The 12,858-nt window shown below is 47.1% G+C and overlaps 2 protein-coding genes across 5 annotated transcripts; one reads left to right on the top strand and one right to left on the bottom strand.

Moving 5' to 3' along the window:
- Positions 1-3,779: 3,779 nt before the first annotated feature.
- Positions 3,780-7,562, top strand: SLC25A35 (solute carrier family 25 member 35). Of its 2 annotated transcripts, XM_069104127.1 has the most exons (6): positions 3,780-3,950; positions 4,519-4,915; positions 5,643-5,708; positions 6,248-6,400; positions 6,626-6,760; positions 6,937-7,562. In XM_069104127.1, the coding sequence occupies exons 1-6, from the start codon at positions 3,943-3,945 to the stop codon at positions 7,108-7,110; spliced, it is 933 nt and encodes a 310-aa protein (XP_068960228.1). In that variant the 5' UTR covers positions 3,780-3,942; the 3' UTR covers positions 7,111-7,562. The 2 variants fall into 2 exon arrangements, with proteins under 2 accessions (XP_068960228.1, XP_068960230.1); XM_069104129.1 differs by lacking the exon at positions 6,248-6,400.
- On the bottom strand, positions 7,529-9,271 carry RANGRF (RAN guanine nucleotide release factor). 3 transcript variants are annotated; one of them, XM_069104132.1, is made up of 6 exons: positions 9,141-9,271; positions 8,907-8,991; positions 8,697-8,813; positions 8,387-8,540; positions 8,014-8,099; positions 7,529-7,807 (listed from the first exon to the last, which is right to left on the bottom strand). In XM_069104132.1, exons 2-6 carry the CDS (start codon positions 8,981-8,983, stop codon positions 7,675-7,677), a joined length of 567 nt encoding a protein of 188 aa, XP_068960233.1. In that variant the 5' UTR covers positions 8,984-8,991; positions 9,141-9,271; the 3' UTR covers positions 7,529-7,674. The 3 variants fall into 3 exon arrangements, with proteins under 3 accessions (XP_068960233.1, XP_068960231.1, XP_068960232.1); XM_069104130.1 differs by lacking the exon at positions 9,141-9,271 and adding an exon at positions 9,103-9,134; XM_069104131.1 differs by lacking the exon at positions 9,141-9,271 and adding an exon at positions 9,103-9,125 and having other exon boundaries at positions 8,390-8,540.
- Positions 9,272-12,858: the final 3,587 nt, after the last annotated feature.

The raw sequence follows: 12,858 nt of genomic DNA, 5'->3' as shown, positions 1-12,858 counted from the left end.
ACTCTCTGTGTAAAAAGGATCACATCTATCTCCCCTAGCTCCAATCCAAGCCCTGTTGGTGATGGTCCAAAGGGTGAACCACATATATGTTGTCAGACTTGGTCTCTGTATTGGATCTTGTTATTAATTATTTTCTCTTGTTACAAGAAAGACCTCAATCTGGAGTGAGTGGGTGGAAAATGACTATGACTAATAGTGTCAATAAAATGTTTTGTTATTTTTTTTAAGGAACTGGGTAGGGGGGCCCTAAACTCTATCTGCAGCATTCCCCTGATCTGCCAGTTAGTAACCCTGTTTTTTTTTAACTCACCATTTTCCTTGTCTATTTTCTCTCTCACAAACCCCTTATCCAATTGGCTGATATTTTGCTGGGGGAAAAATAAAAACAAAAACTGAGACTTAGGGAAGTTAAGATTTGCTCAGGGTCACAAATCTTTATTCCCTTTTTAAAAATAGAACATTGGATAGTTACTTCTCACATTCTTCATCCTCTGAGTTTCAGTCAGTTTCATGTCCCAACTCTCATCTCTCTAATTCATCCTTCATACATATGCCAAATTAATATTCCCAAAGCACAGGCTCTATCATTGCCCTTTCCCTGCTCAAGAAATATTAATGCTCCCTATTGTCGCTAATACGTAGCCTACACCTTTCCAGGCTTATTTCACATTATTCCCCTTTTGTACTCTATGTTCCAACCAAACTGAGCTACTGGCTGTTCCTCACATATTTGTAACACACTTTCTGGAGTTCTGCCAGAAAGCCTGGACATGGTACAAGACGGGATGTGGACAGGGCCATCTGATGGTGAGCAGTCCCTTTTCTGACATTCTCTAAGCTCTGCTGGGATTGCAGACTTGACCTTTGGACAGACTACAAACAGGACCCCTGACACTGACCTTGGGAAGGGACTTCTGAGGAGATGCGAAAGGAAACACAGAGAAACAAGTGGAAAAGAGTTCAACGTGAACACCTGGGAAGGGAGGACAATTTGAGCATGATTTACATTCTGGACAAGTTTGTCACCACCTTCCCAGCTTGGGTTGAAGACTAGTGCCTCTCTTATTGCCTCTAGGATCAAATATCTGTTTGATATTTAGAGCCCTTCGTAACTTGACCCCCTTCCTAGACTTCCCTTTCCAGTCATCTTTGATAAACCTTGCTCCTCTCTGCAGGCCAACACTGGCCTTCCTGCTGTTCAATTCCAACAAGACATTCCATTTCTACACTCCTGGGTGAAGCCCATGCCTGGAATTCTTTCCCTCTTCATCTCTGCCTCCCTCAAGTCTCAGCTAAAGTCCCACCTCCTTACAAGGAACTTTTCCCAATCTCCCTTAATTCTGGTGCCTTCCTTTGGTGATTGTTTCCAATATATCCTGTATGTCTTATTTGCAATATAGTTGTTTGAATGTTATCTCTCCCATTCGATTAAAACCTTGAAGGCAGGGACTGTATTTGTCTTAGAACAGTACCGACAAATAGTCTGTTCTTAATAAATATTTGTTGAAATATTGTTAAGACTCTGAAAGACTGAGGAACTCTGATCAATACAATGACCAGTCATGATTCCAGAGGACTCATGAAGAAACATGTTACTCTCCTCCTCATAGAAAGGTGATTGATTCTGAGTGCAGACTGAGACATATGGGGTAGGGTGCCCCCTTCCCATGGTCAATCATAGGATTTGTTTTACTTGAATATACATGTTTATAACAGAGGTTTTGTGTTTCTTGCTTTCTCAGTGGTTGGGGTAGGGGTGACAGAGGTAAGAGGGAGAAGAGATCTTCACTTGAAAAAAAAAATTTCATTTTTAAAAATGCCCTTATTATGCTAGTCATTCCCTCATGCTAATTTCCTCTACTTCCTTTTGAAATTGGGAGGCATTTACCCTCTTTTTAAAAGTTGACTGTGTTTCTTAAGCCAGGAAATGATTAGCTGTCGACCAACAAAATGCTAAGCTGTGTATATTCTATTTAGGGGAAAAGCAAGAATGCTCCTTATCCTAGGGATATGAAAAATTTTATCAGTGGAAGCTGATATCTTAAAGTGGACACTGTCTTACTGATACAGTCTGAGATAATTTATAATATTTAGACAAAGTGGAAGAGTCACATTGACCATTGACTGATACAAGCCATGAACTTTAATACAGTATTCATATACTTTGAAAATGGTGAGGCCAGCAAGTAGCAAAACTAGGAGCAAAGGAAAAGCATTTTTACTTTTGATTTTCTCCAAGTTACTTGGAAAGGGAAAACCACAGTGCTGGAGGGAAGTTTCTAGAGAAGCGCAGCATTCAAGAAGGCAGAGAAAGCAAGTTTTAAGAATATGCTTAGCTGTTCACTGGGTAACTGACAACTCAGCCGGTCTTGTCTCCACATCGGCCTCGATGCCTATTCATCACGCTCTTTGGCACTGATTTTCTCAGGTCTGGAATACTTCTGCCTCTTGGAATCCCTAACTTCCTTTCAAGGTGCATCCAAGCTTAGGTGCCATCTCCTACTGGAAGCCCTGAGTTATTGGTGTTCTCTTCTCTTATCCATGAAATTTGCATCTGCATATTTGTGTACATGGTCTTATCCCCTCAGTAGAATTTTGGCCCTTTGAAAACAAGGACTTTTGTTTTAGTCTCTGTCTCCCCTGCTCCTGGCATGGTGTTTAGGTAGGGGTCTAAACAACCTTGTGAAGTAGGTGCTATTATTTTCCCTATTTTACAGTAGTGGACACTGAGACAGATAGGGGTTAAGTGACTCATTTCTCACCTGGATTTACTACTTTGGGATTTCTCTGACTTCTCCAACTTGACCCAGGGAGCTCATTATTGAAATAACATCATCCCCAATAGACTTCATCAGCCTTGGTTCTCCATCTCATCACGTACAGTCTGCCCCTCTGAGAGGCTCAATTCATCTTTTCGTTTCTCACCTGGCTGCCCTACTTTGAAGTTCTCCGACTGACTTCTCACCCCCACACTGTCAGCTTCCTAATATATTGCCTTCTTTTGAAGATAGGGACTGTCTTCTTTTGTAATTGTGTCCCTGGCGCTTACGACTATACCTGGCATATTATGGGCTCTTAATAAATGTTTATTGAGTAACTGATTGACTGACTTGCCCAGCATGGTTTAGACACATAGCCGACACAATAATGGATGAACGCATGAATGAATGTATAAATAGATGCTTGAATGAATAAATGAACGAGTGAGTAAATGCCTAAACTAACGCGTAAATGAATGAATAAAGCAGGCATGCATGTAAGAATGAAAGAATGAATTTCTGTAGACAGTTATGTAACCAGCATCCTGGACTGCAGATTAAGGAGAGACAGACAAGAGAAAGACACAGACACACACAGAGAGACATAGACACAGAGATAGAGAGACACAAAGAGAAAGAGAGCAGCCCACAAGCCACTTGGCTCCGAATTGTCTTCGGAACCTGCGCATCCAGAACACCTGTTTCCTTCTTTCTTTCCTTCTCTTTCCACTTTAGCAAGTGCGTGCCTCTGGAGATGGGGCAGGCTAGTAGGCCGGAGTCATGGCATTCCCTAAACCCTCGCAGGAAAGCAGCAGGGCGTGGATGAATTAAATGAAGCCTGCCAGACTCTCCCCCACGACCCGAGGGCCCTAGAGGCAGCGGCCGAGGCTGAGGCCGCGAAGGCTTCGGCGGCGCCGGGAGAGTTAATTTAGCACCATTTCCCCGCCTCCCGCCCGCCCAGGTAATTGGAGGCTGGGCCGGGGCCGTCTTCTCCCATTGGCCGCGGAGCCGGCCCGGCACTGATTGGCCTGGGGCTCCCAGAGAGGTTGTCTGCTTGCCTCCGAGTGGCAGCTCCAGGCCTCCCCAGGGCTCCCTCGTCAGGCCGAGCTGCTCCCGCCAGCGCAGCCCCTGGGTTGGGACGTGAGCCTGGAGACTCAATTCCGGATCCTGGGGGTTCCACCCAATGTTCGAGTGGGTCCATCTCCGCCGCGCCCCGGGCCAGTTGCTGAGATCTGCGTCCGGTCCCCTTCCCCCTTCCCTCCATGATCCCTCCTGTCTGCACCGCGTCCCTGTCTCCCCAGGCTCTCTCTCTGTCTCCGCCTGTCAGTCACCCTCCTCTCTGGCTTTGAACCCTCAGCGACCTCTCTTCCTTTGAGCCCTAGACCAGCAAGGACCCTTCCTACAAATAGGTCTCTCCCCCACCCCTCCCCTCTCGATTTCTGCATGCTATTTCAGCCTTACTCTAGTGACTTATTAATTACTATTCCCTTTAAGCTTCCTGTACCCCAAAAATCTTGCTACTTGTCTCCCTTGACCTCGTTTAACCCTGGTGCCATCTAGCTCCGCTGATCTCTAAACTCCAGAACTTCCTGACCCCTTGACTTCAACACTCCTTTCCTTCCTTTCCTCTTGAACTTGAGCCTTTCCTGACATCCACCCTCCCTCCTTCCTCCACACGCCCCACCCCCATCCCCTAACCCCTAACACTTCCCTCAACCTAGCATCTTTCCCTTTGTCTACTTCTTGACTTCTGGTCCAGCTCCTACAGCCTACCAGGAGCCATGGACTTCCTGCTGAGTGGCCTGGCCGCCTGTGGAGCCTGTGTGTTCACCAACCCCTTGGAGGTGGTGAAAACCCGAATGCAGTTGCAGGGAGAGCTCCAGGCACCAGGCTCATACCAACGACACTACCGAAATGTCTTCCATGCCTTCTTCACCATTGGGCAAGTGGATGGGTTGGCTGCCCTGCAGAAGGGCCTGGCCCCTGCGTTAGTCTACCAGTTCTTAATGAATGGAATAAGGCTGGGGACCTATGGGCTGGCGGAGGCTGGGGGTCATCTCCTTGACTCCAACGGGAACCACAGCCCTGGCCGTAGTGCTGCTGCCGGGGCCCTTGCTGGAGTAATGGGTGCCTACATAGGGAGCCCCATCTACATGGTAAGGATTGACTAGCTGAGGTCCTGTCTACTAGGTCAAGAGTGTACAAAAAATCCTAGGGAGGCTTTGTAAGATAGAGGAAGATCGAAGTGATCAAATTTGAAAGTGATCAATATGTAGTTTAGGTTAAGGAACTTGGGGTTGAGAACCTTCAGCCAGGAGGCTACTTGTGGCCTTGAGGCCAAAGATTCCCCACCATTAAGGATCTTCTATAGAGATAAATCTGGTTCTCAGTTCAGTAAAGGCTTTCTTGGGAAAGAGGTGGTTTGCATTTGACTCCTAGGTTTGTGAGGATATCGGGCAAACTATAAACATTACCACAAGGATCCTACAAATTTGCCCCATAGTCTGCTAGAGAAGCTGGAAATCTAGGTCCCTTAAGGCGATCTGAGCTAAGGCCTAGATACTTGGGTTTCACGTAGCTTTATGTCTTCCCTGGACCTTATCAAAGGTAGGTAGTAATTATATTCTCTACTCCAAAGGGACCAGGGAAGTGTAGAAGAAATGAGGTATCTAGTTAGTGCTAGGAGATCTTCTGGGACTGAAGCCAAGGAACACAGAGTCCCATGACCAATTTATTTTGTGGGAACAATAATTATCAGATTAAAGGATTTGCTTCTTTAGGTGCTCTCATAGGAGACTAGGGACTAAGCATCTGGGTTTCTGAAGAAAGTGGGGGGAAGGGTGCCTAGGTGTTGGGCAAGTAACACCACCCCCTCTCTCCCAGGTGAAGACACACCTGCAGGCACAATCAGCCTCTGAGATTGCAGTTGGGCATCAATATAAGCATCAGGTGAGGGATTCACTACCCACTCATCCCCACTGTCCCTGTCCATTCTCTATCACTGGACTTTCTGTTTTCCCCTTCTAGCACCTCCAGCTCTGATTGCCTTTCCCTTCACAACCCTCCTAAATCAGCTCCTGACCCTTCTTTATAAGTCCAGCCACTGAGTCTCCTCCTCATTATATGACCAATTCATCTTGCTTTCCATTGACATGTTTTACACACACACACACACACACCCCAACTTCTCTCTCTTCCTGATACCCACCACATTCCCTGACCCCCAGTCCTCTTTCTTTTTTCCCTTGAGAGGTTAGGGGAGGGAGAACAGTCACCATGAAAACTGAAGAGCCTCATTCTGGTTCTGGGTCTTGCTGGGGCGTATTGTCCTGGCAGCTAACCTCTCAGAGGAATGGAAGGGATGAACTTAAAGAGCCCATGGTCACTTCTGTTAAAAGGTCTTTGTAAACCCTAAAGGCAGAAATGTGTTAGCCATCAGGTCTGGGAAGTTATTCTGGTAACTGAGTCCCACCCCCTTCCCTCACCAGGGCATGTATCAAGCACTGTCTGTGATTGGAAGAAAACAGGGCCTGGGGGGTTTATGGAGAGGGGCATTGGGAGGACTCCCTCGAGTTATGGTCGGATCCTCCACCCAGCTCTGCACCTTCTCATCCATCAAAGATCTTGTGACCCAGTGGGAGGTACCACTTGGTGGGGAGTGGGCCCCTGCCTCATTTGGGACTGGGAGGAGGGGGGAACCACTGATTCACCCTTGACTGCTGAGAGACACCACCAGTTTGACCCTGATCAGGGAGATGCTGTCTCCCAAATGTGAGAAAACTGGCAGGGCCTCAGGAAAGGGGAGGGACTGGGTAGCTTTTGTATACTGCTTTTTATCTATTCCCCTCCACCTCCCACTGCTTCAGGTGTTTCCACCACAGAGTTGGAAGCTGGCTCTGGTCGCAGCAATGGTGAGTAGCCTGGCTGTTGTCCTTGCCATGACACCCTTCGATGTAGTCAGTACCAGGCTCTACAACCAACCCACAGATGCCCATGGCAAGGTGAGAGGGTTCAGGGTGGGGGAAGCAGAATTGCATTTCCATACAATAAGAGCCTGATGGGGGTGGGGAGTGGTCAAGGAGGTGGGTAGATAGGTGGGGGGAAGGTTACAGGGAGGACAAGGGTGGGTTGGGAGAAGTCCATAAAATAACCCCCTTCCCATATCTACCCTACCCAGGGTCTGATGTACCGGGGACTACCAGATGCAGTGATGCAAACAATTCGAACTGAAGGCATCTGGGGCATGTACAAGGGCATGGGCGCTTCCTACTTCAGACTTGGCCCCCATACCATTCTCTCACTCTTCTTCTGGGATCAGCTTCGATTCCTTTACCAAAAATACAATCAATGACCCCTACCCAACTCCAAAATTTCCCTTCCATTTGGGAAGGACTACCCTTCTCCTTGATCTGATATTTCCTGGACCCTTCCATACTTTTAGATCTTAGTGACTGATAATCATATACTCACTCCAACCCCCCACACCCTTTTTCTCAGGGTTGAATCACTATTTGGGGCACTCCCTCCCATCCAACCAGCACTCCTGCCATCACACACAGCTTAAAACTTCTCACCCTTACTCTCAGGGTTGAATCAATCAAAGGGATATTTTCTTCTTGCCCAGACTGCTAGCTTCCAGTTTCCATGCACAGCTTTAAACCTTGTCCCCCAAAACCAAAGGGAACTGGAGAGACCGTTCTTCATCCCTGCCTCTAGATTCAAATTGTACAAATGCTTCTTCCCTCTTCCTTCCACCAAAGCCACAGAGATTGTATTGGTATAAAGCAAGTTTATTTCTGCAAAGGTGGTGCCTTATGTCGGTATGTGAAGCAAGGATATGGGGGAACCGCAAACTATCAATCCCTTGCTTCTGCTGGGGAATCCAGACATTCAGACACCAACAGCAGAGGGCAGTTCAGGTTCTTTCCCGGGGGCCAAAGATGCTGGGGTCAAGCAGAGTCAGAGAAGTTACTAGCCTTTCAAAGTCAACCAGGGTCCAGGGTGGGAGGTATTGGGCTTCATGGCCTTGGGGTGGCCTACTCCCAGACCTGGGGAAGAGAGTAAAATGATTACACTGGGCTCCGATTTCTTCCTCCACAGGAAACAGGCATTTTTGCCTGCCGCTCCCACACGCCAAATCCTCTCCTTTCTGCTCCTTCAGCACGAATTCTCCCAGCTCCCCCCTCCTCCCCAATCCCCCCCCCTTCAGGGACCCAAACATCCAGCCCACACGCTCCACCCCCGCCACATTTACATAGGCTCGTTGAAGGTCAGCAGGAGGTCAGTCCCATATTGGGGCAATCGGAACAGGGCCAGGTGTAGGATCACATCTTTTTCATTCTGAGGGCAGCAGAATCAGCTCAGATTATTGTGCAACCAGTGTCAGAGCTGCCGGGCACCCCGAAGGCCATCACTCTTTTTACATGGGGAAACTGAAGCTTCCCATGCTTCGCCCAACCAGTCCGCTGTCCCAGAGGATTTCGGAGGCCTTTTCTCTTAACTCCACTCCAGCTATTCCTTCCACCACCACTTCCAGCCCCCGGCTTCCCTCACGGTCCTCCCCGCCCAGGATTTCTACATCCTCCTCCCGCAGGCCACTCTCACTACCCAAGGCCCAACGCCCTCACCACCTCATTCTCCTTGGCCATACGCTGCCGACCGCAGAGGACCCAGGCATCCCGGCAATCCCGAAGGGACAGAGTGTGGAGGTAGAGGGGCTGCACAGCCTCTACTTGCTCGTCCCCTGACCCTTGCACCCCTCCCAGAGCCTCGAAGTGGTACCTAGGGGAAGAAAGGGTGTGGAGGCGCAGCAGCTTCAGACACACCCTCTCTACAGAGGATGCCCCTTGGCCACGCCTTCTCCTCCAACTGGGCCTCGTATCACCTTCCCATTGGCCAGAAAGATGCCCCGCCCCCGCCCTTGGCGGAGATGCTCACCGCGCGGCTGTTTCTCCTTGCACCTGCGCTTGCAGCTCCAGGAGTTCCACGATGATACTCTGCTCCGTCCAGCGGTGGCAGAAAACTTCCTGGTTGTCCGGTACCGGCCGGAAATCACTGAGGGGCAGAGATAGTGTCTGAGTAATATACCCCACCCCCAGCTCTCTTCCAGGCTCCCGGGCCCACCCTACCCAGCAGTGTACCCCTAACCTCACGTCCAGAGCCCCTGGGGGAAGGGTGATGGAGAAGGCTCCCCCGAACAGCGGATGGTTTCGTTTGGGCTCCATAGACTGGTCTGTAAGGGGGCGGAGAAAGAAGGGAAAAGGTTTGTGGAGGAGTGATGCATTTTCCTCCCCTTACCCCGCCAGCGTCCTTAGTCATGAAGGCGGGGCGGCTGTGGGCACACCTTCTATCATCCTCTGGGATATGTCGATCTTTCCTTACCTGGTTCTTCCTTCTTCTTTGGTTCCGGGGCCCTTTAAGGTCTGGCCCCGCCCCCGCCCCCCAATGGGCGCCGGTACCTCCCCCCTCCCTGTTCTGCCGGGCTCAACTCAACTGCCTAAAAGCTGGAGGAGGCCGTGGGGTCAAATATCTTGCCCAGCGACCAATGAGAGAGATGAACGGGATCTCTAGTCTTGTGACGTATACGGCCGGCAAGCTCCCTGGGCTAGCGGCTCACGGCCCGACCCTTGTCTCCTTAAAGGGGCTGCCACTGAGATAAAAACAGGCCGAGAGAAGTAGGGAGTAGGAAAGAAAGGACGCAATCCGGGTTCAGTAGTCTGTCTTTTTCCATGTGGTTCAGAAGGACTGGACGACCTCCATCATCTCCCGAGTGAGAATAATATGTTTTTTATCTGTTAATCTCCGGGGGCTAGCTGTGAGATTAGGGAAACAATGGGACCAGGTGCCTGTCCCTCCCCAGCACTCCAAACATACACACCCCTTCCTTGTTCCTGGAACCTGAGACCTGGAGTCCGTAATTGCTGGAATAACCTGATTAATGCCCCCAGCTCTTTTCCTGGGAACGCTACAGGGCGGGGGGAGGGAAGCGGGGGATTCCTCCTACACGGGCACCGGAACACCCAGAATCCTAGAATTGGCTGAAAGGAAAGAATCCCTTCTACAAAGTCAAAGATTCTTTTCCTGCGTTACACTTTCAACAGGATGCTGAATTTGGGAGTCAAAGGACACCTGGGTTTGAACTGTGGGTCTGCCGTTTGGTTGGGGTTGGATTCAAATGTCATAGCTCCAAATCTGTGATCATACCCTGATGATTCCAATCCTTTTTATACCAAGTAACAGTGGACAAATTAACTTCCCTAGGATTGAGGACGCTCTTACAGCTTTGAATCAATGATTATCTTGTAATTCCACTTTTGCACAACTCTGGGACTCTAGGGTCAAACCCCATCTCTGCCATTTACCATTTGTATGACAGGGCTTGTTTCCTCCTATCCTATCTGAAGGGGTGGAATTATAATATCATAGCCCACCTCCCTCATTTTACAGATGAGGAAACTAAGGCTCAAAATGACTTGTCCAGGGTTCCATAGCTAGTGTCAGACCTGTCATTTGGACCCAAGTCTTCCTGACTACAAGGCCAGCACTTTATTCATTCTTCTTCACTCAAAATCCTAGACCTGCTGCAATAAATAGAGGTACCTGCCCTGGAGTCAGGAGAATCTGAGTTCAAATGTGGCCTCAGACACTTGACACACTAACTTTGTGACCTTGGGCAAGTCACTTAACCCCTTATTGCCTTACCTTACTCCCTCCAAAAAAAAAATCCTAGATTCTAGGATTATTAGGAATTTTTTTTCATGAAGCTAAAATCTGCCTTTCTGCAATTTCTCCATATTGCTCCTAGATTATTAAATCCTTTTCCTTCCCTGTTTTGGGTATTTTAGTTGAGAAAGGAATTATATAACTCAACATCTTCCATCCCCACCAGAAATATTCTTCTCATTTCCCATTAGAGAAGTCTATGAGGCCTGATCTTGCTGTGTCCAAGACATGGTTTCCACTTCCTTCCTTAGAATCCCACACTGCAGCTCTATGAGCCCCTTCTCTGGCTCTTATCCTGGTGACCTCTCTAAGTTTCACATCTTTTCTTGGGGCCAAGAAGTGTCCTACCTCTGAGTCAGATTTGGAAAAAAACACTAGTGTGCTTAACCAGAGACTAGGTTTGAAAATCGTACCACCCTCTCTCCCCCAGGGTTTCCTACCTCTTCTAGTTCACTCCTATCTAAGGACATGGTGAAGCTTAACCATAATCCATGTAGTTATCACAAAATAACTCTATTTATTCGAGATGGAAATCTGAGCTAAAATCATGATCTTGAGGTGACCTTAAGTGCTATGCTGATGAAGTACAAATCTCTCCCCTACCTTGACTTCCTGCCCAGTTTCCTAGCATGAGGACTTGAGGCCTTCCCCAGAGTACCTGTGCCTTGCACCAGACCAAGCTAGTTCTAACAGGAGTTCTTTGGGAAAAACTTGACAAAATTAGAGCTGTGAAACAAATTTTGATATTGGTTTTCTGGACTGAAAGGCTTGAGGGTAGAGGGAGGATGAAGAGCCTATTTAGGGCCCAAGCCCTATATCCTCAATGTCATCTCTTCTCAGCTTCTAATCTCAAGAATCTAAACTTTATAGGAGAGGAGGAGGGGAGGACAAAGGATCTAGACAATCAGGAAAAGCTGAAGCTGCAAAGCAGAGGATGAAGAAGGTAGAGGACAAGTCATCCTTCTCACCTTACCCTCCCCACTCCCCCCCCCCCAGTTTCTCAATCTAGCACCTAAATGGAAAAGGAAAAAGGGAAGGGATTCAGCTCCATAGATCTCAGTTTGAGAGTTTTCAGTGTGTTGTAGATGTAGAAATCAACAAGTATAAAATCATATCTTTAATTAAATATCTACAGTGTTCGATGTACCATTGCTACATGCTATGGGCAATACAAAACCAGCTTATAAGACTAGTCCTTAATGCTCCAAAGAAAGAACCAGTCTACCCAAGTAAGATAGGATGTTAAGTTCTTTTTTTTTGTGGGGGGGGGATGCAGGGCAATTGGGGTTAAGTGACATAAATTAATTTCAATTCAGTGTAGTACTGAGGCCTAACTCAAGTCTGGGATAGTACTCATTGATATATTTGTTTTCAGTAACAAAAGTCCAAGGCAAAAGACTTAAAGTGACAAGAAAACATCTGTAATGCACATGTGGGGAATGCTCTTACACTGTATCAACACTCTCAGTGATATTCACACAAATAGAAAACAAGCATGGAATGAACACATCTAGTGACATATGGGGGATAATATGTGGTTATATGACCAGATTATTTGCATGGATGGAGTTTGCAGGTATTTGCAGATATTGCCAGTCTGCCAATATCCTGTGAAGTTCTTATACTAATTTAGACTGTTTAGGAAATAGGATGTAAGAGAAAGATGACAATAAATTTTGCAGCTTGTTAGGTGAGAAAGATTGAGCTAGAAATTGCCCTACTTGGTGAACTGGATAAAAAGGATCCTTTTGTCTTGAGGAGAGGTCCACAGAAGGAAACAAAAAGAGGGTTCCTAATTGTGGTGTGTGCCTCTAAATTTTAGCTCATGGTTTGGATAATGGTAAATACTTAAACATATCTGTCCTAAAGTAGTTTTGTCCCATTCATGGAAGCAGTTGAGAAGAGTTACATTCTTCAATTGGAGAATTATTCACACTCCCTTCTCCAGTCATTTCCTAGGTGGTGACAGAAGAGACAGTAACAGCAGTCAGATGATAGTAATTGATCTAATATTAATTATAATGGAAACTGAATACCGTGTGATCATAATGATCAAGTTTGTCCCTAAGTCTAAAAACATTTTGTAAACAAAGTACTTTGTAAAAAAAATGTGCCAAGAACTGTGCTAATGGATAGGGGTACAAAGAGAGGCAAAAAAAGGAGACAACATACAAAAATGTATATCTGTGTGTATTTATAATAAATAGGAGATAATCATATTGGATAGAGTATGTGGCATATAATAGAGCAGGTTGTGAAGGAGCTTAAAAGTCAAAGAGTATTTTCCTTGCTGAAAACATATTGACTTGGTCAGACATGCTTTAGGAAGATACCTGACAGCTGAGTGGAAGATGCACTGGAGTTTGTGGAGAGACTT

Source organism: Petaurus breviceps, unplaced genomic scaffold (genome assembly GCF_028583685.1).
Source record: "Petaurus breviceps papuanus isolate PSGF00001 unplaced genomic scaffold, PetGlider_PUasm1.0 673, whole genome shotgun sequence".
Taxonomy (NCBI): Eukaryota; Metazoa; Chordata; class Mammalia; order Diprotodontia; family Petauridae; genus Petaurus; species Petaurus breviceps.
This window is presented reverse-complemented; position numbering and strand designations above follow the sequence as displayed.

What these genes read in the sequence shown, in the direction of transcription:
- SLC25A35 (XM_069104127.1), top strand. An exon ending in GGCATCAATATAAGCATCAG is followed by an intron (nt 5,709 to 6,247) that starts GTGAGGGATTCA and finishes TTCCCTCACCAG; the next exon opens with GGCATGTATCAAGCACTGTC. An exon ending in ATCTTGTGACCCAGTGGGAG is followed by an intron (nt 6,401 to 6,625) that starts GTACCACTTGGT and finishes CCACTGCTTCAG; the next exon opens with GTGTTTCCACCACAGAGTTG.
- RANGRF (XM_069104130.1), bottom strand. An exon ending in CAAGGAGAAACAGCCGCGCG is followed by an intron (nt 8,541 to 8,696) that starts GTGAGCATCTCC and finishes TTCTTCCCCTAG; the next exon opens with GTACCACTTCGAGGCTCTGG. An exon ending in TGGCCAAGGAGAATGAGGTG is followed by an intron (nt 8,100 to 8,386) that starts GTGAGGGCGTTG and finishes TGCTGCCCTCAG; the next exon opens with AATGAAAAAGATGTGATCCT.